Raw genomic sequence first — 26488 nt, 5'->3', positions numbered from 1 at the left:
AAAAACCTGGCTACAGATATACAAGATCTCAGTGTCATGAGCTCAATAAATCATGCAGGTTTATTCAGAGTTGGGTTTTTCTGGATATGTTGTGATGTAGGAACAAGGAAGCAACACCGCTGTTTGGTCAAGATGGGATTTCCTGAAGCAACTTGCCATTGAGCTTGACATGAAGAAATTGTATTTCAGTCTGAAGAAAACCCAAAGAAGATTGTAAAAAAAAAGAAGAAAGAAAAAACGTTTTCCTTGAGCACGTTAAGTGATTCTTACTCAGCTGTTAGCTTAGTCTGTGACTTGCGGTGTGTGGTCAGTTTGACCTGGCAGCAGCGAATGAGTAACAACCTCCGCGGAGAGACAACGCCCACCGCCTGCAAAACACCTACGTCTGCAGTTTGCGTTCCCAGGTGGAGCCGAGCTGCCGGGCCAGAGAGGATGGAGGAAAGGCAGAAGCAGCCAGGTGCTCACAGAGGCGGGGATTGTTCCCACTGGAGAAGGAAGCTGGGGGTGGGGAACGCCGGATGTGCAAAATGTAAACATCCATGTCCACACATCGAGCTGAGACTCTGTCGTTTCCAGAACCAGCATTACGTCACCCTCCAAACCTCTTCTTCACACCTAAGTTATGGGTCTGCACCCACCCGGCTCTCACAGCTCGAGGCCCCGGCAAGCACAATTCCTCACTCTGGTGTGAGAAAAGGGTCACCTGCACTGTAAAAAAAGTCCGTAAAATCAACAGTAAAAATCTGTGAAATCATGACAGAAAAATTTTGTAAAGAAAAACACAATTATATTTTGTTCATTTACCAGTATGATGTTGTATAACGTAGAACAGAAAATTATTGTAAATTTTAAAATGTAAAATTGTAAATAATATTGTATTTAGTTGTAGAAAACACACATTTTGTATTGTTAATGAAAAAAGTTGGATCCTTCACAACATTTCAGCAGTGTAAAACTAACATTTACATTCTGTGATGATTAAATCCAAATGAATTGGAAGCTAGCTTACCATTTTTTTGCTAGGGAGAAGTAAGTTTGGGCTTCCCTGTTTAAGCTGTTGCCCCTGAGACCCAACTCCAGATAAGTAGAAGATGGACGGATGGATGGAGAATGAAATAAATGAATAAATTAATAGATTTGGAAATTAATGTGGAATTAAGTAATTATGATTCCACATTGTTTACTTCCAATTTTGTTCACTAGTTATCTATTTATATTCACTTGTATTTTCCCACTTCTTTAGATTGTCATTTCCTCTTTAATTCATTTACTTATTCTCTGTCAATTTTGATTGGATCATTTCTTCATATTTCACGTCTAACGTGGAGGAAACATCTGAATCAACAAGGAAGTCATGTACTTGCTTATTGGTACATGTATTTTATTTTTATTTATTATTTTTGCTAACACTGGATTTTTTACCTTCACCGTTGCCATTATAAGCTCAAAGTTCGGCTACTGCGAGAAAGACAGAGAACACCGCTTTGTGCTCAACTTCCGGTCTGTTCTGCTCTCTGATTGGTTCGCTTACCTGGCGCCTGAAAGCTGTTTTGAACAAGTTCGTACAACGGTTCTCATCTCAGAAGAAGCTGAATTGTGCTCAAACCTTGACAAAGAAAAGAGCGCTGTTTGGACCTCGTCAGCTTTCAGCAAATGTAAGTTAAGCTTTGTTTTCTTCAAACGTAACGGTAATTTGTGTTTCTGGGGAGATTACATTTTGTTTTTAAGGCGTCATATTGCTTCTTGGAGCAATATGCAGTAGAATCATTTTTTGCTACACCTGCAACACGTGTAACTTGTTGGGTAGGTTGAAATTGTTTAAACATGATTATATGTACATTTTGCTGTAAAACACTAGAATCATTGAGGGGCTATGTGTTGCATTGTAGAGTGCACAGAAACGAGCCCAGTTGTGTATTCAAATGCCTCGGCACAGAATGTAAGCGGACATTTTGTACATATGCAGCGTTTAAAACTCATTTTTACCGAGTTCACAACGTGGCTTCACAACCCGAATTAGCCAAAGTCATTGCTGCTAAATTGAAATGCACCATTTCATTGTGTAGGCACCAAAGCCAAACTGTGAAAGAAGTCGTTGCTCATTTAAAGGAGCATATAATGGAGGGGCGGCCGGTAGCATGTCCAGTAAAAGCCTGCAAAAAAGTTTTCAGCGTCAAATCATCATTCACAGCTCATATGTCCCGTAAACATAGAGGTATTTTTGTGGATAACATTGATGTTTTGTACAAGGAAACTACAAGTAAGATTGTTAGTCTGTTAGAAAACGATGGGCCTTCTGAGAGCTTTAACGATGCTCTGACTAATGAAAGTCACAAATTATCTCCAAATTTCAACAAGGATTATCTCAGAAACTTGTGTCTTTTCTACCTGAAACTTCAAGGACAGCTGCTTCTTCCAGCTTCCACAATACAGAACATCGTTGAAGAGATGCAAAATGTGCATGAGCTGGGAATGGATTACACTTTGACTAAACTAAAGTCGCTTTTAAAAGATGACATGTGTCTTGCAGATGATGATGTTGCTAAAATCTGTGATTGTGTAAGAGATTCTGATTTATTTTCTGTTTGTCATCATGGGCCACTGAGAACAACATATTCAAGAACTCAGACTTTCAAAAAAATGTTAAAAACCAAAGCAAATATCTTTAGGAAGTGATGAAAACATGACCCAGAGATTTTCTTACTACATACCCATTAAACAGACACTAAGTGCACTTTTAGAATCAGATTTATGGAAGAATTCAGTGTTGGAACAGTCCAATGACTCACACCCGGATGTTTTCTGTGACATAAGTGATGGCCAAAACTTCAAGTGCAACCAGTTCTTCATTGAAAATCCTGGGTGCCTGAAGCTTATTCTCTACCAAGATGCCTTTGAAATTGTTAACCCCCTTGGTTCAGCAAAGAAGAAACACAAAGTTGTCGCTATTTATCTATCTGTGGCTAACTTACCTGCTCATGTGCGGTCAAGCACTGATCACATGTCTCTAGTTTCATTGTGTTCCGAGAACGATTTAAAACAGTTTGGAACTGCAAAGGTTTGCTCTGAACTTCTCATGGATTTGAAAGATTTAGAGGAACATGGCATTATTGCATGTGAAGAAACAGTCAAAGGGGCACTGTTCTGTATTGCTGGTGACAATTTAGGATCACACAGCATTGGTGGGTTTACTGAAAACTTTAGTACTTCTCAGTACTTTTGTAGGTACTGTGAAATCACAAGAAAATACTTTCTTAATGATCCAAATGCTTGTGGTCCACAGCGAACCCCTGAAGCTTACAATTTGGCAGTCCATCATCGAGAGACTGGAAGCATTCAAGACATCAAAGGTGTCAAGGTAAACTCTGACTTCAACTCACTAAAGTCTTTTCATGTTTGCCAACCTGGTCTTCCACCTTGCTTAGGCCATGACTTATTTGAGGGTGTCGTATCCTATGATCTTGCACTATACTTGAAATATTTCGTTAAAACAAAGAAATGGTTTACATATTCCCAGTTCAACCGTAGAATCAAGCAATTCAAGTACAAAGGATCAGATGCTCTCACAAAGCCATGCCCTGTCAACTCTGAGGCAATCAGGCTTTCAGGTCAAGCTGTTCAAAACTGGAACTTGCTGAGATTGTTGCCAGTAATTATTGGTGACAAGATACAAAATCCACAAGATGATGTCTGGCAGACAACTCTCCAGCTCAAAGATATTGTGGATTTGATTTGTGCACAACAAATTTCTTTGCCACAGGTTGCCTTTCTTGAAATAATAATCCAAGAATATTTGGAATCAAGAAAATCTTTATTTCCTGAAACTTCACTTAAACCAAAACATCATTTCTTGCGGCACTATCCAGCCCTAATTTTGAAATTTGGACCTTTGATTAGGTTGTGGACAATGCGTTTTGAGAGTAAACATGTCTACTTTAAAAGATGTGCAAGGCATTTAAAAAATTTTAAAAACATATGCTTGACACTATCAGAAAGACACCAGATGTTTCAGGCTTACATCTCAGCTGGCCCTAGATGCAATCAGCTGCTGCTGGTCAAGGACAGTTGTGTTTTTTACTCAAGCCTCTACAGTGATGAAATAAAACATGCAGTAAAAGACCTGGGATTTTCTGAAAAAGACACAAGTATTTCCACAGAGATACAATATAAGGGAACCGTGTATAAAAAGGGGCATTTCTTGGTTTCAAAGAATGATGAGTATATGGAGTTTGGAGAGCTGGTTTTAATTCTGATTCAAAATGACACTGATGTGTATTGTGTTATGGATGTACAAACAGCTGTCTATCATCCTGATTACCATCTGTATTCAGTGACAAAACAGACTTCAAGCACTTTGTGTATTAACATAAATGACTTGGTTGACTTTTACCCTTTGACCTGTTATCAGGTAAATGGACAACAAGTTGTTCCTCTGAAACACAGTGTGTTTTCAAAATAAAAATGTCTTTATATACCATGATGGAAAGTCCACTTAAAACAGATATGTTGATGAGAACAAAAATAAGGAAAAAACAGGGAGAGAAGTTTGACTAAAAATTTAAGGATGTACATGAATAAAAAGTGTGAATCAGGCACGATATTTTGTTTGACACTAAGTATGACTCTCTTTAATTTGTACATAGTTGAATACATGTTATATTACGGTGATCTTGTGTTTTTACCATTATTTTGTCTGATTTTATTCCAGAAATGGCTGAGCAAACATTTTTACGTAGTGCTATCAATGAAGTGTTGCCCGATCTTGCAGAGGCTTCAAAAGACATTCTCGAGGAGACTTTACAGTCAATTGGAGTAGAAACGTATGATGACTTCCAGTTCATTGTTGAGAAAGACTTGCTGTCAGCATTAAGACCAATTCAAGCCAGAAAGGCACTTGCTGCTTGGAAATTCAGATGTAAGTAAAATTCTAGAAAATCAACCATTAAACACTGATATTCATATTCAGTTCTGATAACTTATTTTTTGTTTTGTGTTTTTGAAGGCAGGACCCCTGAAACCAGCAGGTCCTCAAGTAATGCATCACGAGATACTCCTCCATCAGCTCAAGATGATGTCTCTGCAGAAGGAGGCCAATCCTGAGGAGATGAAACAATTACTGAGGGCAACTTTCTACTCAGCGCAAAGATATTAACCAGGGGAAAAGCATTCAAGATGTCTTGGAAGCCTGGCCTGTTTTATTTCATGACATTGGGATGGCTGTACACTACAAGGAACTTACTGGACTTGGATTGAAGGAAACCTTCATGAGGAACATGGATATGAAGGGAAAAAGACTGCTGAACTACATGAACACTGTTTGTGTGAACAAAAACAAAAGGTTTTTCCAGGCTCAGACAAAGTTGAAGATGTTAAGGGGAGAACTGGACGGTTACTCTGAAGATGTTAAAGAGATGATGCTCTTACTTCTCTGCTACTTCAATGAAAATGAAGAAGCAGTGTTCTTCTGTGTGGAGGACACATGCCTAGCTGAAGAAGTACAGATGGAGAATGTCTCCTTGACTCCCACTATCATTGTGTGTGGTGAGTTCATTTTTGTTTTTCCAGTTTCTTTGACCTGTTGTCTTTTTTGTTGTCTTGTCCCCTTTCTTTGCACTTTTGTCCATCTGGCATTTTCTTTAATAGTTTTTTTTTTTCCAATTATTTTCTTATGCTTTTACTATACTAATATTATTTTTTGTACTTTTTACTTAATTTGTTATTTTTCATATAAATGTCATTGTTTTGTTGTATCAGGAGTCTAAATGTATTTGTTCTTTCTCCTTAGGTCAATCCTGCTTCCATGCCAAACGATTCATGCTGAGTGTGGATCAACAGATTGGAAACAACAACATCTCCTGTTTTATTTCTGCCCTCTGCATGATGTTTGGGAGCTATTATTGTTTTAACATACATTATCCATCGGGGCTGGCGTCTACACTGGAGTTTCTGCAGAGGTATGAGTTCTTTTTTTTTTGTTTTGTTTTTTTAATTGTAGGCAGTTAAATTTGACTTTTGACAACTTTTATATCTTGAATAAAATGTTTATGTCTTTGTGAAGCACATTTTGATGTAGTTTTCTGTTTGTCCTCTTTATCTTAAGGTGTTTCTTCTCAATCAACCCAGACAAGGGCAGTAAGGTGGAAGAAACCCGTAAACCCAGACTGCGTGTGAACCCCCGTGTCCTCACCTTGATCCAGGAACTTGCGGATCATGAGTGGCGTGATGTTTGAGAAAGGACTATAGTCAGTGAGTTATCAAGACAGTGTTTAATCTTAACAGAGCTGAATAGATTTCTAAATGTATGTTGCATCTCACACAGTGTCTTCTGAAGTTAAAAAAGTTGAAAAGACATATTTATATTTGTTCAGTGGCTGAATTTTGTTCCATGTCAGAAAGGGCAAATGAGAATTTCATTGAAAATATGTTTTTCAATTAAAATGTTTATTTGTTTCTAAAAAAAATATATTGAATTATCATTATAGATACAGTTTATATTGGGCTTCCTTGTGTTTTAAATTTGCATTTAACTGGTAAATGTTTGTTGAAATTTGATTATTTATAGATATTTGAAAATAGAATTGCTTCTAAAAAAGGAAAACTTTTGAAGCAAACAAACATTATTATTAAAATGTATACTGGAAATAGAAATGTATTGTATGTTATAATCTTCAAGCCCCCCCGTCCAAAAAAAAGGGGGTGAAAGTTGGCTCTCATACTGTTTCTGATAAAGTTAAAAACGTTGAAGAAATTTATATGTATTCAGCAGGTGCATGTGCTTCATGATGTTCAGAAAAGACAAATGAGAACTTCATTGAAAATAAATATTTCAAAGGCATGCAAGTGTATGTTTATTTTTTTAAGGTTATCATAGATACAATTTATATTGGGCTTCCTTGTGTTTTAAAGTTTCCTTTAAGTGAGAAATGTTTGTTGAAATTTCATGCTTATAGATATTTAAAGATATAATTATTAGTAAAAAGTAAAAAATTAAAGCAAATTTCAGTTTTTCAGAAAGTATTAATAAAATGTTTTAAATTGACATTTTAACAGTTCTAATCCGTTATTTAAAGGTAATTTATCAGTAGGACTAAATGAAGTTTTTTTTGTACAACAAACAAAAACTGAGTAAATCTTACTGGAAAAAAAGTGTAAAATAACAGCATTATTATGATAATTCATCAGAAAAAGTTGGTTAAAATTACTTGATAAAACTGTTTTATTACAAAAATAAACCTTTTCAAATCACAGTTAAAATTTGTGCAAAACTATGGGATAATCTGTTTATTTCACAATTTAACACTGTTATAATTACTGTTTGGTCAGTAAAACAGTTTACATGTTCACTGTGTTTTCTACAGAATTATTCTGGCAACCACAGCTGCCAGATTTTTTTTGTAAAAACAACAGAATTTTTTTTACAGTGTGGATATCAGGGGCCAAGTGGAGTCCAGAGCAAAACAGACGGGGCCCAGTCACGGTGCGACCGAAACTCTATGCCCCTGGCTTTATGAGGGCCTTTCATGGACTTTAAAGGTATAGGGGATAAATCAGCTGTCTCTGTAAGTCAACAAACACAAGTGTGTTTGAGTCTCTGCAAATGTGGTTCTGTGCTCAGCAGACATAACAAGCCAATGAAAACAAAACACCCTTCATCATTTCTGGTTTCTCCCATACAAACGCAGAGGCTGCAGCAGGCACACAGCAGACAGAAAACTTTCTGCAACTCAGGGCAATTACCACAAATTCACATGAGGAGTCGGAGGCACAAAATACACAAAGGGTCATGTAAAACCAGATTACTGTAGGTGTAAATGAGATTTAGAGGGTTAACAAGTGCCTAATTCAGTGAAAACACTTTACTTTTCCAGCTGGATATTTTCGTCCCTAACCCGCCGTTCAACCAGAGTGAGTTCAGGAACACAGAGTGAAGTGGAGGGAAACACTGGACCGTATTCTTTCCCTGCCTCAACCCTAAACCTGCCCGCTTGTCCTCAATGGCACTTTGTGTGCGGAGAGGCGGCCGGCGTTTGGACGAGCCCGAGCGCACAGGCAGAGACAAGACGAGGTCCTGTCCTCCAATAAGAGGGCTTTGGACGGTATCTCCCTAAAAGATGGATTTATTTCGGGGTTCGGAATGGCACAGGAAGCCATGCCCCAAACCGGAGTCGTCAGACTCTGGCAGCACGCATACTGGAGCTGTGTTTTCCTCTCTGCCGCACTGACGCTGCCGGGAGGAAATGCTTCCACCGCAAGTCTGTCGCTTGAGTCACGATGGGATCCAGTGGTATAAGAGCAAAAAACACAAACAGCTTCATTTTCAGTCCAACGCATATTTCTAGAGTTCATCTGAGGCCGACATGTGTGTCAAAACTTTAAATGTTTGTGCATGTAAGGAGTCTTGAAATCGGAAACGTTTTGTGCATTTTGGAGATTTAGACAACGGCTCTGACCCGCTTAAAACTGAACGGTCGGAACTTCAACAATCCAACCTTTTTTTCTGAACAGTGAACGCACCACACCTTGCTAACATGTCAACACCACTCTTCAGTGTGGAAGTTGTTCCTGAATGAACAACTTTCATTCAGGAACGAAGGAGCATTTTTAGCATCAGTGGGGTATTTAGAAACAAAAGAAGAACGTTATTTCAAAGAAAATGTGTTTTTATGGAAATCTGAGACACGTCTGCCGTTCATTCATTCAAGATGGCTGGACGGAGTGTAAAAGACTATTTTATTCATCACATTTAATTTTTAACCTCTGTCACAGATCGAAGAATGAAAAATGAATTTGGAAATGTTAAGGAAATCTTAGAGTCCTACCTTCTTTAGCGAATATGTATAGAAATTATACATATTCGCTAGCATGGCATTCGGTCGTTCTTTTATCTTTGTCCTACGTTTATCATTGGCCTTAAAGTGAATTTTAAATGTCAAATTCTAATTGTTGCATCTCTGGTAAAAAAATATTTTTCTTTAAAACGTCTGTAAAGTTGACGTCCAACAAATTTATCCGAGTTTCCGTTTAAAAAAAAAAAAAGTGAAAACGTAGCTGCTGGATCTGTGTTAATACACATGTAATTTTTATAGGCTGAGATCAAAGCCAAAGATTTGCAGTTCAACCACTTGTTGTTCATTGTCCCATTCTTTTAAAATGACACTACTACGGTAATTACAGTAATCGCACAGATATGCGTTCAGGAGTGGAGCTGCTTCTTTTTTTTCTTCTCATGTGTAATTAAGGGATTGAAGGAGAATTACCTGTTTGCAACAAGCCGGCTCCACTGTCGGATACCTCATAGTGCCGCTGGATGTCGAGCAGAACGCCTGCACACGGGAACAAGAAGAAAACATAAGTGTGGTTTCGAGGCGTAATGAGACACTTAATCACAACCACTGAAGTTGATCAGACTAGCAGCACAATCCTGTCTGGCTTTATGGAAGTGTTTTGTGACTCTTGACAGCTAAGAACTTTACCAAGAGGCTGTCATCCAGCTATAATCCATGAAGAGGAATGGATTTTTTTCTTTTGTGCTGCAGGCTTCCAAACAGCACTTAGCTTAAAAAAAGACCTACCAGTAAAGTCTATGCTTCACGGTGCTTAAGAACATTTATCTACGTGAAGTAATAAGTGTAAAATCTCCTATTTAGAGTAGAAGAAATCCCATTTTTCTCTCCTCACCTACACCTCTGGAAAAATTAAGAGCCCACTGCGCTGAACCCCATTGAAAACCTCCTGATTTTACCACCAAGTATTGATTTCTGAGTGCACTCATTTGTCACCAAAATGACAAATGACACTACCGCATTAAATAAGGCGATGCAGGAGCTATTTATCTACAACATTGAAATGACTTGCTGACCAATAGTGACGTTTGGTATACCACTGCTACTAAATGATCTGTTGAATTTCACCAAAACAAATCATAGAAAAATTAGTGCATATCCAGTAAAAATCTCTAAACATACAAGCTGTTACATTTGAACGTTTTGAACTGCCAAACCACTTTTTCTGCCATAAAGTCTCCCAACACACACACGCACGCACGCACACACACACTTTCTACATCATTAAACCCTCTCTGACTCATGTAAACAACTCATGAGAGCAGGACAAGTTTTCTAAAATGTTTTCAGTTTCATTTGATGACAGTGAAACAGACTGCATGCGGTTCGTGGATCTGGTGGCACACAAACATGCAGAAGTAATTAAACATCACACTGGCATGACAGAAACCATCGGTGCCTTTGAAGACATTTCAGTCCTTTTACTGTAACCCAAGATTCAAAATCCGCACCAACGTTTTAATGAAGCGACCGGCATCCCGCGCTTGGCAAACTCTCAGGGCCAGGATGCAGATGAAAAGTGCCGAATATCTGCACATCACAGCATTACGACTTGTTTGTGTTGATTACAGGCGTGAAGGGAGAAAAAAAAAAAGAATCTCATAAAGTTTCTTTTTAACACGTCATAAACTTCTGAAGATCCCAATCAGGAAGGAGATAAGATCAGAGCTAGAGGAGATTCCTTTATGGAATCTGGAAACAAGAAGCAGCAAATGTTGTTTCTCCTGAGAGCACCAGCTTGAAAGTTTTATATATATATATATATATATATATATATATATATATATATATATATATATATTTTTTTTTTTAATCAGGATAATAAGTAAGCGAGTACTATCTAAGCTGTACATTCCAGCAGTCCAAACAAAGAGTGATGTGCCTGGCAGTGCCACGGCTTTGGGATTGCAACACGGCTCATGAAAATGGGTAAAAAAAAAACATATAAATAACACGCTGAAATGAAAAGCTTCTCTCCTGTGCACACCATCACCAAGCAAACCCCGGTAGCTGCAGTCCACCTGGATCTCTGGAAAGACTTTCTGTCCTTCGTTATCTCAGGAGGGGGGCAAAGAGCGAGAAAGAGTCCACTTTATCAACAGGAACAGAAAGTCAGCCGACTACAACCTGCACGGCATCCCTGGCAACGGAGGGAGGCGGTGGAAAGCAGGTTGCAGGTGCACATACCAGTGATCTGAGTCAGACCACCGGCTTCACATTCCTACGGTGCAGGAAGCACATTTCAGGTTTACAGTAAGAAAATCTTTCCGCTGTTTGTCTTTCGCGATAGCTCGCCTTAAGTTTGCTCATCGTTTCGGGTTTCAGTGGAACACGTCGCTCGCTGCTAACGCAAAGAATCTGACGGTAACTTCGCTGTTTCTGAGGTGTGGCGTCTGCTGAAAAGGCCAGGCGTAATGACAAGAAGGAGTTAAATGTGACTTTTAATGCTTCCTGAAGAGCTAGCAAGTTTTTAGGAAAAACGGCACGGTTCTAAAGACGAATGAATATGAATTCAAGTGGAGTCAAGGATCTAATGTAGTGAATATAGTGAATATAATATAGTGAATCTTAGTGAATCTACTTACTGGAGTACACAAACTTTCGACAACGTTCTAATGAAACGCACGTGGGTTTTCCAGCACCGTTCTTGTGCTGCAAAACCCACAAGAACAGTCGAGCCATTATAAGCAACAAATAAAACATGTTTTTTGGCAAACGTGGGGGCAATCCCCAACATGTGTGACCAAGTACTTCGCTCATGATTCCTGATATCATGATGCGACTGCAAAAGAATGCCTTGATGAAACAATAAACACATTAAAGCCGGGGTAAAAATGAATTAAAAGATACCAGCTACACAGTATTTTACTGACAAATGTCTGCATGGCTTCACCGACACTCTCCCTGCAGACGCAGTAGCTGCAACAGGGACTCTGTCCACCCTGTCAAACAGCAGCAAACGTGTAAAACTGCAGCTGTACAGTAATTAGCCTTGACTGTTAGCCCACCTCCCCGCCCTACTACTGCTACACACACACACAGGCACACTCTCGTACATCTGCTGTGATGAGGATTCCTACACCAGATGGTGGAGCGTCCCTCCTGGACACGGTGTGGGTTCGTCTGAGCCACACCCGGCTAGTTCTTACAGCACAATTACCAGGCAATTACTCAAAAAAAAAGAAGAAAAAAAACAGCACAGAGTCAACACAGCAGGCGGCAAGACACCGAGTGCAGATCTGGAATTGTTGACTGAAACTGAGCAGAGCGGCTACAACCACTAAACCACCTCAACCCCAAAAGAGCGGCGACGGTTACATGAGAAGGACAAAAACCGTGAGAGTTAACTGTTGAGCAATTGATAAAAAATCCCCCGATAAAAACAGAGATGGAAGACAGATAAAGTCGTCCAGTGGGTTGCATGAGTTTCAAGTGCAACGAGCCGTGCAGTGAAGTGAGTTAATCTGTGGGGGATTACGGGGAAGCAGCAGAGACTGCATGCAGCATCTCAATGCTGCAGGTCTGCAGCGTTTCCACCGCTTCGCATTCAGCCGGTTCTCCTGACGATCCGTTTCTGCCCCGATCCGCCCTTACAGCCTTTCAGCGGATCTTGATCTTTATTCGCTGCTTCAACCTTTGTTGAAGCCCAGCAGCACCGCTGCAGTTGCCATGACGATGCTGTATGTGAGCTGAAGGAGATAAAGGTCAAGAGAAAGGAAGGCAGTTTTTTTCTTTAAATATTCAAACTGAGTTTACTAGAACTCAGTTTGATGTGCAACATTCGACAGTAGAAAATCTCAGGAAGCGATGAAGAAAAAAGCAAAAAGAGAGATATTTCCAGTGTAGCAGCTTCGTTAACCAACCATCTCGTATCTCATTTATCCCTAGATTTTGTTCCATTTTGTCACGTTGCATACAGCAACCTCTGTGTGATTTTAGATTTTATTTGGCAAAACAGGACAAAGTTCCACATAATTGTGAAGTGAAAGGTTTTCTAATTGTCTTCCACTCAAAAATCTGAAAAGTGTGGTGTGGATTTGCATTCAGCACCCTTTAGTGGAAACTCTGTTAGCGGCACCTTTACTGCAATTTGCTGGACCGAAGACAAATTAGATTTTGTATCCTGGTGAAATAAAGGTTAAATAAAAAAAGTAGCTCAAACTCAGTCAGATTATGCAAACTGTTGGATCCGTGAACATCAGTCTGTGACTCTTTCCACTGATCCTCTGGACTTTGACTGGGCCATTCAATAATTTGATCTAAATATATTTATATAACCTGAACATAACCGGCATCACTGTATCTGTTGGAAAAAAGAAAAAAGAAATTCCCACTGCATGATGCTGCCACCACCATGTCTTGTCAATGAAATTATGTCATTAGAGCGATGAATTGGCTGTCCATCACAAACGCCAGGGATCTTCTTCAACATCTCATCCATGTCCCATACCCGTCTTCTGACTTCTTATTTATAAAGGCTTTCTTCTAATATGCCACCATTAGGGCCGGATTTTAAAAAAAATGAGGGCCCCTGGCCTGGAGCCAATGTTGGTGCCCTATACCAGAAAAAAATAAAAATAAAAACAAAAACCTTTACTCATTAAGACGTAAATGCACCAGCTTCCTAAAATGCCTTGAAGTCTCTGACTGTAACATGACAAAGTGTGAAAAAAAAAAAAAGCTCAAAGGCTCCGAAGTAGCTTCGCAGTGAACTGTAATTGAGAAACACCAGTGAGCTTCTGAGCCGTCGCGGCTCGGCTCGGCGCGACGCCGAATGAGGGGAAACATCCCAGGAATGCGGCTCTTCCTGACGGCTCACGCAAACACCTGCTGCTGCTGCTACCTTCAGTCAAGGTGCTCAGCGCCCAGCGGCAGGCCACTCCCTTCCCTTCCCTTCCCTTCCCTTCCCCTCACATGCCTCCCACTCCACCGGCTCAGACTAAAGATGGGGGGGGGACTACTGACGAGGTGTTTAAACTGCTCCCATTGACCTATTTTTGTGACGTCAGCCAGGTTTTCGTCATCTGTAACACTTAAAGCCCTCTTTCACGAAACGATTGGTGCGCGCGAGAGCCGGAGCGTTCGCGTGCGTACGTACGTGCGCGCGCAGCAGCAGCAGCAGCAGCGGCGGCACGTCGCAGTTAAAAACAGAAAGGAGGCCGGCCGGCCGGCCGGGCGGCTCGCGCTTATCCCACCCGCTCATAAAGTCTGCCTTTATGAGCGGCAGAGATGGAGAAGAAATGACTCAAATCGCAGCTCGCGCGTTGCCCGTGCCACAAATGGCACATTCAGAGCAAATGAATGGTCGCTGATCATTCGGAGATATGAATAGTACTTTTTGTGACTGGGACCCAAACTGTTGATTTACTGTTGAGGTGGCGGAGGCGGCGAAATAAATCCAAATGAAGGCATGAGACAACAAACACAGCCAACCCAGACCGACACGCAGACAGGCCCTCCAGAAGCTGGCGAGAGGGCAGGTTTCATTTCCACCCCCTCCCCCCTCCCCCCAACAGAGACCTGTTGGGATCTGCAGCTTCTATTGCATCTATTTCTGTTCAGAGAAACTAGGCTAAGAGGAAGAGGAGAATCCAGTTCAAGAGAGAGACCCTGAACGGACGCAGAGAATAGCAGTCAGCAGCTACATCAGGGCTGAGTTTGTTTCCCTCAAAGCTCTTCTTTTTTTTTTTTGCTTCCATTGTTTGGTATATATGTCTGATTGTTCCCCCTTTCCCCTGGTTTCACAAGCCAATGGATGGAAGTCATTCATTCTGGCCAGAGAGTGCCGAACAGCGGTGAACCGCTCCTGCTGATGTGGGCCAAATCCTCTCCTGCTAGAAAAGGGGGTGCTCCCTTTTTTGTGAGTCGCCCCAGTCAGTATAAATAGAGTCTGGCAGGCAAGGGAGGGAGGCAGGGGAAACATAATGAGTGAGGAGAAAGCGCTGCCTTTCTGATTGTAATCCCGGACATTTTTTTTTTTTTTTTTTGGTGGGGAAGCGATTCGAGCGCCTGAGAAGGAGCGAGCGGAGGCAGGCCCGAGCTTCAGACTGAAGTCGAGGAGAAAGCCGACCACAAATATGCCCGACCGCGGCCGGCGGGCTCCTGACCGACTGCTCTCCTCCCTTTGCCATGTGGCTACACAGTGGGCGGAGGGAGCAGTTTTTCCATTCCGCTTCCTTCGCCTGCCACACAGAAAGGAAACGTGCTGCAGATGTCTGGGAAACGCAGCCGTCCGCATGGGAGGGCTTCAGAGTTCATGCAAGAGGATGGATTCCCCCTCTGTCTGGTGGGGATGAGTCTCGGGACATGCTGGTAAGGGAGCGTGTCCCGAGACTGGAAAACAAAGCTGCTACATTATTTAGATGAAAGGTGCCCAGCTGATCGCCAGTTGCTGAGCAACCGTATGAGCAGCCAAGGTGAATATAGTTTTGCATCAGAATGTTCTTCTCCTTTTCATGAGGTGTTGGAGAAAGTGCCAGAAAAACTAAGAGTTTTCTCCTCTGTCACCTCTTGCTGCACACTGCTGCTCAACTGACTTAAAGACTAAGTGACTATGAATAGCAGTCAGCAGCTACATCAGGGCTGAGTTTGTTTCAGCCCTGATGAAACAAACTCAGGGCTGAAACAAGGGCTGTATATACAGCATTTGTAAAAATGCTGTATATACATCAAATATGACTTAAAGGAAATTTGACTTTGTAATTTCATGCCTTGAAATTGGGCCTCTGTTGCTTTAAGAACTCTGTCTCTTTCTGAATATCCGCCTTCAGGGATATTCACCAAGTGTTTGCTAATTCCTGCTGGCTAGTCTGAAGGAGTGGAGTGGGGTGAGTTAATGGTTCCTCAGATGCTTGAAGGTGGGCCCAAGGCTAGGCCCAACCAATGCGTTTTGCTCAGCTGAATGATTGCCAGGGGAGACGTAAAGGATTTGTCAAACATGCATGAGAGAATCAAGGCCAGGTATGTTTTTGATGAGGGAATATCATCATAACATGTCAATTTTTACCAAATTCAGCCCCCTTTTAATTAAACGACAAACAAATTCAGCTGCTTAGACATTGCCCTGGTGTGAACTCTACATATAACACTGTCACATTTCAACTCGAAACAGCAGGATAAAACCAAAGTATGCAAATACTTTGACAAAGTCAAACCAGACTATCAGTCCACGCCTGGTGCGTTGCCTGAGGCCAGACGTTGCTGCACATTCTGGTTGTTCTTGATTTCTACATGTTTATATATCTTCAAGAAGAGGAGATAATAAAGTATACATGGAACAAGTGCCATGGAAGCCAGAGGAACAAGACCAGGCATGTATCAACGCATAAACACACAATTTAGGCCTGTCACGATAAACGATAAATCAATTAATCGCATGATAAATTAAACCTATCAACCTCATTTTAATTATCGGCTTTATCGTCTCTTCCTGCCTTTTTTCTTTCTTTTGATGACACTGAATGAAAAAAGGCTCAGCTCCGGTGCTCTCCACTGACCCTCCCTTCCTCATTTCCTTAGTGTAATGTCCAGCGCACACTACACGAGTTGTCGGCCTGCTGTCAGCCAATTTTCAAAACCTGAGATCACACATTAGCCGAAAGAAATCCTAGGTATAACGGTTCAATCGGGTTTGATCGTGCCGTGTGGTGTCCAGCCACATGGGCACAAAATAATGGCTACAAGTCCAGTTAACTAATTTTAATATCAGGCATTAATCAGTGTTTTACTAGAATTTACCTGTGATGCATGTGGCTAGAGTCAGCGTAAAATCCTGACTGAATGAAAATCATTATAACCTATTTATGTCACGTTAACGAAGAACAGCTGAAAAGTTACCGGGTTTACCAACTGCGGTAGCAATTTGGCTCCAACTCCTCGCCTTGTCATTTCTATATTCATTGCACGAAACATTGAATAAATATTATTGTTGTTTCCACAAATCTCCGTGCGCTGTCAGCTGTTTGGGATTCCCCTCCGTAATTTCCCCTCAGAAAGTAGGAGGCGAATCCGCGCTTTCTTACCTGTCACATTCAACAGGCTGCGTTAATCTCCCAGTCGGGGAAAACCCCTGATTTAGATCGGAGCGGCCATGATGATCTAAATCACACTACATGATGATCGGCTACGAAATCACCAGCGACAATCTTAGATCGGCCAACGATCTAAGATTGTCATAAGGAGAAAATAGGGGCAAATAATCGTGTAGTATGAACTACTCTGCATGTGCCCATCTTCTCTATTTAAATCTACTGAAGGCCAATATAATATACAGACTTCATAATTGGCACTTTTTCTGTTGAATGCAATATTTATTTCCACTTTGGCTTGTTGTTTAGTTTTTTCAAGTACGTTTTTTGTTAATGGAGACTGAGAATCCATTTTATTTTTGTTTTTGGTTGTTTTGTTTATCTAATTTATCAGTCCCAGTGTTATGTGTTCTTTTGAAAATAAAGTGCATCTATCTATGGCAGGAAATCGCATGCATTATTAGTCTTTTCCATTAAATCAGTGTCAAAAGGTCTTGGAACAATATTATCGTTTATCGCAATAATTTTTTAGACAATTAATCGTCCAGCAAAATTTGTTATCGTGACAGGCCTAACAATGATCAATATTTTTCTAGCTCCAGGCCCTTCCAACTGTCATAACTCCTGAACGTGGGAATGCGTTTTGATTCTTGGGGTATAAAACACACACTGCTCCACGTTCCTCCAGCTAAATGTCATCATAAATCGATTTGTTATTAGAAGTGCACATCTTGAGTCATTTTTCATTCCACTAATTCATTGATGAAACCTAGACCTACAGGAAAAAGAAAAAAACTCACTTTAAATCATAATCTATTTACCTGAAAACCTCTTCAAAAGATGAGCGGATATTTCAGCAACCGAGCCTCGTCCTGACCTTTTGTAAGAACTCATTACGCTAAATCGATTTCAAGGCCTCTAGCTTTACCAGCCTTACAGCTTCACTTAATAGCCCTTTTCTTTCGTCCAGCTAATTTTCCATCACTAATCAAAAGCTTGCGTTAGTCCCTGCCAATCCGTGCTGAATATTTGATAGCGCTGTTGTGGATTCGCCGTAAAGCAGACCCGAACCTACAGCTCATCAATAATACATCCAGGGTGCTATAGCCCGACTTGTTCGGATGAGATAATGCATTAGATGTTTTGGATAGAGATGCGGTGAAGCGAAGCAAAGGTGTTTGAGATGTGATGGGACTGTCTGATTGCGGCGGCATAACCATGAGCTTCGCTCGTTCGCACCGGCGTCTCCCAGGAATAAATACTGAGCGGCACCTGAACCCGACCTGGAGCTGTAGGAGAGTTATTTAGGGAGGATTCCTCAGACCTGGACACGTTAACCAGAGATAATCATTGGATAAGGAGAGAGAAAGAGGCACCAAATGGCGGGCGGATCGACACATCAGAGAAGCGGCAAGGCGGTCAAGTTTGCATCAGCGCCCAGAAAATGGGATTTATATTCAGTTCAGAGGCAAATAAACTCCACAGGCTTATAGCTTATATTGGAAGAATACTTGTGAGTATAGGCCAGTTTGAGGGAGAAGTAATGCTAACATTTGCAAAACAAACCCTAAAACCTGAATAAGATGATAATCTGACCCATATAACCATCAGTTATTCCTAAATTCCCCTAATACGTCCTTTAAAACACAACAAATAAAACTATTTCTGCATGTTTTTGAACCTGTATCAGGACAAGCTCGGCTATAAATATGTCCGCGCACATGCTAGCATCAAGCACGCAGCCGGCGTCAGCACGTGTGTGTTCGTCAGTAATCCCACTGCCTTTTACATAACAGCGCGGAGGATTAAAGTCATTATGTAGTGTTTTTAATGAGATTTCATTTCTCCTCTGGTTTCGCTCCGGGTTTACAGCAGCTACTGAAACATCCTGCTCCCGGCCAGAGAGCGCCTTTGACAACAAGCCCGTTTAATGCTATCCGTTTTCCACGAGGCAGGTTTAATTATTAGAAGAAACACCGCTGTCTCTCTCTCTCTCTGCAATAAAGCAGATAAACCCGGTTATTTAAATAATAGCCGGCTAAATACAATCATCTTTTCAGAGTCGCTGTTAGCGTTAGCTCTTGTCTGGCTGGAATGTTTTTCCACAGTTTTAGGCGGCTGCGTAAGATAGCTACACGAAAGACTTTTTGTGTAACTTATAACACACCAGACTCAACTATTTAACTGGCCTCCACTTGATTTAACCACAACTTGAGTCTTTTTGGGGATCTTCTACGGGAACCCACAAAGCACAAAAGGCTCAAAATGGACTATGTTTAGTATTTTCAGCTCATTTGAGCTTTAGAGGGGTACAAAATGTCTTTTTTCCCCTCCTCGGGATAATTGCCGGGCTTTGGCCACGCAAATGAAGAATAACGAGGCTAAAAAGATCCAGCTGCTTCTAAAGTAGTAGTAATATGATGTTTTTGTACTCATTTATCCACATAAAAACTTGAAATAAACTTTCATTAATTTATTTTTGAAGTATGAAGAGAAAGACGGTGAAGGGAATATTTTGTTCGGTATTTATTCTTGAAGTGACTCAGAGATTATTGTAGTTTTACAGCTCATGTCTCTGAATGGCTCATGTATATTAAACACTGACCATGATTTTGAAGTCTCACCTGATTAGTTGTTTCTTAGATTTACGTGATTATTGATAGGGATGCATTCCTTTCCATCGCTGACATTTCTGTCTTGCCTAAACGCAAACATAGGGTGTGCAAACAAGTAAATTCCTCCTAGCGTGGGAAAACACCTTAAGGTAACTTTTTTTTTTCCCTTTCTTTTTGTGTCTCTAAACGTTTCTTCCACATACCGCACCATCTTCCCTCAAGAATAACTCGGATAGCTTCTGCAACCCTCAGGTAATCCACAATTAGCAAGCAGATGTCAGTCAGTGGGATTAACCTAACACATGAAATGTTGGGAGGGGATTTCTGCTCTCCTGTTGTTGCTGTCAAATAAAACTCCATTATATACTTATCTATAGGGTGCAACAATGACCACAATTAAAATGTGATGACACATGTGCTTCCTTCGGTGTTTTGGATGTGTGCGCATAGCAACCTTCCTTTTTTTTTTTTTGTTTTGTTTTGTTTTGCTTTGCTGCAACAACTGAAATGTCTCGGGGACTGAAATCGACGACACTTTCTCATAGAAGAGAGAAAAAAACAGAGCCAGCGCTTTAAGTGCATCTGCGCGAGTGCGAGCCCACCTTTGACCCCGGCCCATTAACAGGAAGATCTGAGACTCTGACAGAGGTCAGCGGCCTCATTCAGACCCGCTTCTTCCAAACCGAGACGTGCGCTAAGCGGGGCAATGAAAACCCCGCCGACGGCATGACAGACACCGACGCATCGAGTCAAAACAATAGCTGGTGATGAAATATGTGGCGAGGCCCAAAAACAAACAGGAGATTATTCATGCTTTGACTGATGGATATATATGAGGATTTACGGCTCCTCCCCCCGGCCCCTCCTGCTGAGCTCCAGCTTTGGCTCTAATTGAGGAAAAGATTAAATTTTGCTTCCAGAACGGAAGGCTTTCTCAAATATAGGAGCCGCTGTGAATACACACTTCAAAAATATTATTCCAGCAGCGGTCGGAACCTTCAGGAGCTGAGGGCTAATATTACTCCGAGCTGTGTGGGTCTGCCTTCACAGCCGCTGGGCACGACTCAAACTGCAAGGAAGGGTCGACATCAGAGCCCAAATCCTCGACAGGGGAAAAAAAACCTGAAGATTTTCCAGAAAAATTCAATTTCAGCTCATCTCGGGACGGGGCGGAGCCTGCCCTGATTCTCTGTTGATCGATATTCGCTATGTGGGTTCCCATGGATACAGGCACGGATTACGCAGTCTGCCGTTTCCATTCCTTCATCGCACATATCAGCAGTCTGAGCAGAACCCCGGGGCTCGGGGGAAGCACCGAGTCTGACCTTCACCACGCAGAGAAGTTCTGTTGTTGTGCTGAAATAGATGTGAATGTCAAGGGGCGCTGGAGGAAAGATAAACAAAGTCTGTGTAGAAGGAAAAAAAAAAAATTATATATATATATATATATATATATATATATATATATATATATATATATATATATATATATATATATATATATATATATACTTATATATATATATATATACTGTTGTTTATGCCAATGTCTTACGTCAACAATCCAAAAGATATCTTTTATATTATCAGCGCGGTGTTGATTAACGATGGAATCCAGGGAGAGAACGTTTTCTTATCTTTTAGGAAGGGATGAGGTAGGTGCTTGTTTAGGAAAGCACGTCGAAGTCAACAAACTGTCCAACAAATCTGCCGCGCTTCCTTCCTGCAATCTTCCCGTCTGCACGAAGAGACCAATTTTGACATTTTCTCCAGGAAAGCTCTCTAATCTTTGCAGACAATGACCCACTGCAGCCCTCCCAGGAAGGGAGGGATGGAGTGTAAACTTGGAACATGAGCGCTGGGGACAATCCCTCAGCCTCCGCTCGTCATGTCACTCCAACGTTATTTAAAGAGATTTAAAAAAGAAGGAGGGAAAAAAAAAAACTCGGGGATTGATCTTTGTATACTCTGTGATCATCTGGGATGCTGTAATCCTAAAGCAAACTCTTTAAAGTAAAGGAAACACATCCTCCCTCTCTTTATATCAACACACACACACACACACACACTCCTGTCATGACAAAGGAGAGGTCAGTGATTACCAGACTAACACTTACCTCACATGTCAGAGATCAGCGGGGGACTTGAGGAAGCACTGACATGTGGACTCATCAGAAAAAGCAAGTACAAATTACATCAAATCTAAATATTTAAACTAAAAGATAATGAACAGTTCGTCCATGCGGCATAAAACGAGTTGCTGCCTAACGCTGGATTTCTGTTGAACAATCCCTGTGCTATAATCAACACTCACAACTACAACTTTTTCATAGCTGTCTTACTGCAGTCATTAAGCCAATCAGCCAAACTGGACGATTTCCCCTTTATCAGTTGTCAATGATCGGCAGGGAAATACCTTAAAATGAACATGCTCATTAAATACATTTAAATATTCCAGCTTTGCATATTTATTAAAGCCTTTTGCCTTATTATGCTTCCTTGAACAGGTTACGGTTGGTCTATGATACTAAATACTAAACATGTTCGTACATTTATTTATTTATTTATTTATTTTATTTTTTTTTTTTTTTTGCACAATCATGTAACTGTATATCTTTGAAAAGCAGAAGTGGAGCCTCCTGCACAAACAGCAAGAATTCTGCAACTCGACAAAAAAACACTTGGCTAGTATCCATCGTCCATCGAAGGTGTCTTAACAGTCAAGGAGTTTTTTTTAAACAGCTCATTTTCCAGACACCAGAAAACTTTTTGCCAAAAACCGACAGTGTTGTTGTTTTTTTTTTTCTGTAGTACTTGGATTGTTTTTAGAAGCAGTAGAGGCCCAAATGAAAGTGCAAAAACATTCAACTTGTGGAATTTTGCATAATAGGTCCACTTTAAGTTCAGCCTAAATAAGACAAAGTTTGAGAATGCACTCCTTGACAGATAATTGGGGATAATCTCACGCTGCGGTCATTTTTTGGGTGGAGAAAAGGTTAAAGTACGCAGCCTGTGTCCGTCTCCTGGCACCACAACGTTCCATAAAGCCACCAGTCTGATGCTGAAGAGACATTTCTATGAAACTGAAAGACTAAAAGCAGCATATCATCCTATATTATTAAATAAATGGATGCAGTAGTGTGAACAGAGAAGGCGGCGTCGCGCTCACGTGCGGTTGTTTGTGATTTTGCATTAATATCCCTTTAAAAAGGCAGCCAAGGAACCAAATCGCCATGTGCAAAGCCCTGCGGTTACCAACAACACTGAGGTTGCTCAGATGAATCCATGCTGTTGGTATGTGGTGTGTTAGCACACGCTAATATAGCTCTGTCAACATCTCCGGTGGGACCTTTTGAATTACCAAAGAGGAACAGTGGCATCTTTTTGTGTGTGTGTGTGCTGGAAAGGACTTTTTGCCTCATTTGCCCCTCAGTCAGTCTGCTGTGTGTTCCGCAAATTATTCTCTTAACACGATGTAACGTGTAGAGAGCCCCTCAGAACTGCGACGACCTTAAAGGAGAAAACAGCAGCCGTAACAACAACGGCAGCGGCAGCGGCGGCGGTCTCGAAGTGACCGTCAACGAAGCCAGGAAGCGCTGCTTTTATGGCAGCCGAGGGTCACGGGGTGAAAAGCTGCTGCGATGGAAAGCGCCTCTGCTTGATGGCAAAATCTGGAGCAGCCACATGAAAGGGCCCAGGAAGAAGTTCTGCCTAATTCCACCGGTTACTATTACAGACGTCTGCTAAATCGGAGCCTAAAGAACACACAGACTGTTTTCTCACAGTGGCGGCACGCTAGGTTACGAACATAAAGAGATCAGTGGGATATCTGTGGGAAACCAGTCTGGAAAAGGTCCAACTGGTAGGAAGTCATGTCAGTTTTAAAGACTCTCACTTTAACAAATATGGCCTTTTTTTGTTTGTTTTTGCTGTTGGTAAAAAAAAAAAAAAAAGTGAAATAATAAGCACTTAAGTACAGTAGGAAAAAAATAGCTAAAGAGAATTTTAGGTTTTTTTTCTTTCTTTTTTGCCAAACTGCAAATGGAAAAAAAAGGGCAAGGCAACCATATAAAGTAAATTACTAGAGGCCCCCCTCCATCTTTTTAATGTCTCAGCTGTTGTTTGCGGGGGCGGAGGGCCTTTAATGTGAACGCTATAAAACAAGAGAGGGTGAAATTGGGGAAAAGAGTGACGGGTGAAACCCCCAAAGCAGCTCCAGCAGGGCCCAACCTCTCACACTTCTCCAAAAACCCTCTGTTACATTCAGAGCTTCGTGTTACCGAGAGGATCCGACATGTTATGTTTCTAACGGCACATACAAAAAAGGAAATAATGGGGGTGTCACACAGTAGCGTCATTATCTACTTTTGGATCACAGTCGATCTGATTTATTCACAAATTTCCCCGACGAACACCTACGCCGCCTTAACTTCTCTTCTTCTGTGGTCTCAGTGGAACTGAAAGTAGAGGAAGTGTCTCGCTTAGGGATCTCTGCTACACCAGCGTAGTCTGCAACCAGACAGCAGCCAGGAAAAGCACAAGAATCTTTCTACATTTTTGTCACATTACACCTACAAACTGCCAGGTATTTTTTCTTGCGATCTTATGTGATAGACCAAGATTTTTTTTTTTTTTTTTACAAATAAAAACCTTAAAAATGGAGGTGAAGCTGTTAGATTTAAACGCTTCAAAACAAAACTAAACTCGGGTCTAAATCCAGCTGGGCGATTTAGACCCAGTTGTGTTGATCAGACGAGAACAAAACTGAATATTTTGTTTGGTATGCTGTGGTATGGTGTGTGGGTTAATGCAAGTGCAACACAGACTAGCAGTCGGCGTTTATCGTATTGTTAATCCTATTGTGAAAAAGAAGAAATTTAAGGAAAAAAATGTTATTGGTGTTAAATTAAGAAAAATATAATTTTTGCTACTTATTTTTCCATGCCTTACTCCACCAATGCCTCAATAATTACAAGTAAATTCCAAAATATGACAAATTGCCATTACTCTGTGCAGCTTAGTGATATAAATCACTTTTTTTTTTTAAAAGTAAGTGGCATCCAGAAGAAACCTATTTCAGACGAGAATGTTTTTCAGGAACAATATTTGCAGTCACAGCCATACAGTTACCTAAAAAAATAAGTAATTACATTTTTCAATCATGATACTCACTCACTATATTACCACAAAATATCGCAATAAAATTCCAAGTCCATATCGCCGATGTAAACACCGACTTAATAGTCGGTAATAGGAATTAATCTGACTAGCCGGTCAGACAGGATAGATAACTGATTTTTTTTTCTTTTCTTTTACAAGCACTTACAAAAGAGCTTGTCTTAAGAGGATTACAACCGCGGACTCATCTGTCTCTAAAGGTAAGACGCCACAGGTTCGCATGCAATGGCCCCTCAAGCGTCCCGCAGAGTGTGACTGTGCGTTTTCGAGGTATTCCTAAAGTGAAAACAATTCATCTTAACATGCCAGCACAAGTGTTAATTTGCTACTCCCCCAATATTTCCTGCCAGCAGAGATTAGGCAGCAGTCGGTGCCCCGCAAACTGCCTCTCGGGTCGGCAGGCGGGCGAGGCGGCGGCGAGATTTGACGCGCATCGGGGCTTATTTACTTAAGCAGCAAATAACTTTAAGTGCAGCATGTCTGCCTCTCGTGTCCTCATATTCTCCTAAGTAAAAAAAAAAAAAGCAGCTAATCCCCGCTTTATGATAAGCTGTCGAGGAGCCTGGACTGTCTGCTGAAGGGACCAACTCCAGGATTTAAGGTTTCAAAGCCACCTCAAATTAAATTAAACACACATAAACCTCAGAGCTCTTAGACAACAGGGATATACGTGGCTGTGGGCCGCGGCGGCTTCTTTTGGGTGACCCATCCGGGCCACCGTAGCTCATCCCTCCGCGTCTTTTCCTCAACATGTTTTGAAAACGGGGCAAGAACGGAAGCGATTGACCTCGGACGTCCCCCGTTTCTGCCTCATCTGCATCGCAGACGGCTGTGAATCGCCTCCCCTCTCCACGGGTTAGTTTGATGCTCAGACCGACCCGAGCCTGAAGTCCGACTCAGAGCTTGTGGCTTTCATTCCCGGCCTCCTTCACTGTTCCTGAAACCCAACAGTGGTCTCTTTTGCAGCTGTCCACACTTGGATTTGGCCCATTACAGTAAGTGTGTCTGAGCAAAACCAGATCTCTGCGTAAAGGCCAAACTCCACAACAGCAACCAGTGGAAAGTGAGGAAATCTGAAGCTTTCCCAGCCTGTTGATGACCGAAGCTCACCGCGCTACATTACAGCAAGCAGCCAGATATTTACAAAAGAAAAAAAAAGAAAGAAAGCCATGTTAGAAGTAGGCGGCTCACACGATGCTCTGCATGAATCTGTAATTTGTCAGAATTTATGATCAAATGCGATGCAGATTTTGTTTTTCTCCTTACTAGCGCCACCCTGAGATCTCCCAGCCTCCGTAAGCGGCAGCTTAGCTCTCAAATAATTACAATGTTTTGAAGCTGCTGCTCCCCTCTCTCATAAAAGTGTGTCCCAAAGTCTTGACACAAAGCATATTGGCAGTAAATCCATCCAGAACCAGTTCAAAACAACCTCTGGTTTAAAAAAAGAAAAAAGACAGGGGAAAAAAGAAAAAGGGGGCATTGTGACTTTGCTCTTTTGTGGTTCCTAAACCACTATCATGGCTGAGTGACGTATTTGAATCACTGGATATCTGCAGTGTGTGTGTCGCATTATCTCTGTCATGAGGGATTAAAGGCACAATCCTGTTGTGTGTGTGTGTTTTTTTTTCCTAAAAAAAAAAAAAAAAGTGCGCTGACAATAAAAAACACAGCTGGATTCCCACTACTGGATCTGAAACAATAATTATTTAAACGGCCGCTGAAAAAAACAGTTCCCAATTCTGCTTTGTTTGCATTTGAGTCGATGACATCAAAAGAGGCAATTTTGCCAAATTTTATCAAACATTTGACCCAACATTCTCCCTCA

At 41.2% G+C, this 26488-nt stretch overlaps 2 protein-coding genes across 3 annotated transcripts in view; one reads left to right on the top strand and one right to left on the bottom strand.

Annotated features, from left to right (window-relative positions):
* spns2 (SPNS lysolipid transporter 2, sphingosine-1-phosphate) overlaps positions 1 to 26488 on the bottom strand; it is an 81570-nt gene that overhangs the window by 50078 nt on the left and 5004 nt on the right. For both annotated transcript variants that reach the window (XM_088012289.1, XM_088012291.1), the window contains exon 2: positions 9258 to 9323. In XM_088012289.1, coding sequence (XP_087868415.1) covers positions 9258 to 9323 — 66 coding nt within the window. The remainder of the gene's footprint in view (positions 1 to 9257; positions 9324 to 26488) is intronic.
* Positions 1536 to 6502, top strand: LOC148155501 (uncharacterized). The gene is made up of 6 exons (XM_088012292.1): positions 1536 to 1655; positions 3284 to 3358; positions 4709 to 4915; positions 5003 to 5541; positions 5786 to 5954; positions 6101 to 6502. Exons 4-6 carry the CDS (start codon positions 5214 to 5216, stop codon positions 6228 to 6230), a joined length of 627 nt encoding a protein of 208 aa, XP_087868418.1. The 5' UTR covers positions 1536 to 1655; positions 3284 to 3358; positions 4709 to 4915; positions 5003 to 5213; the 3' UTR covers positions 6231 to 6502.

This window comes from Poecilia mexicana, unplaced genomic scaffold (assembly GCF_051168715.1).
Source record: "Poecilia mexicana isolate PSO_F unplaced genomic scaffold, ASM5116871v1 scaffold_14, whole genome shotgun sequence".
Lineage (NCBI taxonomy): Eukaryota > Metazoa > Chordata > Actinopteri > Cyprinodontiformes > Poeciliidae > Poecilia > Poecilia mexicana.
Note: the sequence above shows the minus strand (reverse complement) of the source record. Positions and strands in the feature narration are given on the sequence as shown.

Coding starts and splice junctions, on each gene's coding strand:
- LOC148155501 (XM_088012292.1), top strand. CDS start 5,214: ATGGCTGTACACTACAAGGAACTTACTGGACTTGGATTGAAGGAAACC. Junction 5,542..5,785: donor TCCCACTATCATTGTGTGTG/GTGAGTTCATTT, acceptor CTTTCTCCTTAG/GTCAATCCTGCTTCCATGCC. Junction 5,955..6,100: donor ACACTGGAGTTTCTGCAGAG/GTATGAGTTCTT, acceptor CTTTATCTTAAG/GTGTTTCTTCTCAATCAACC.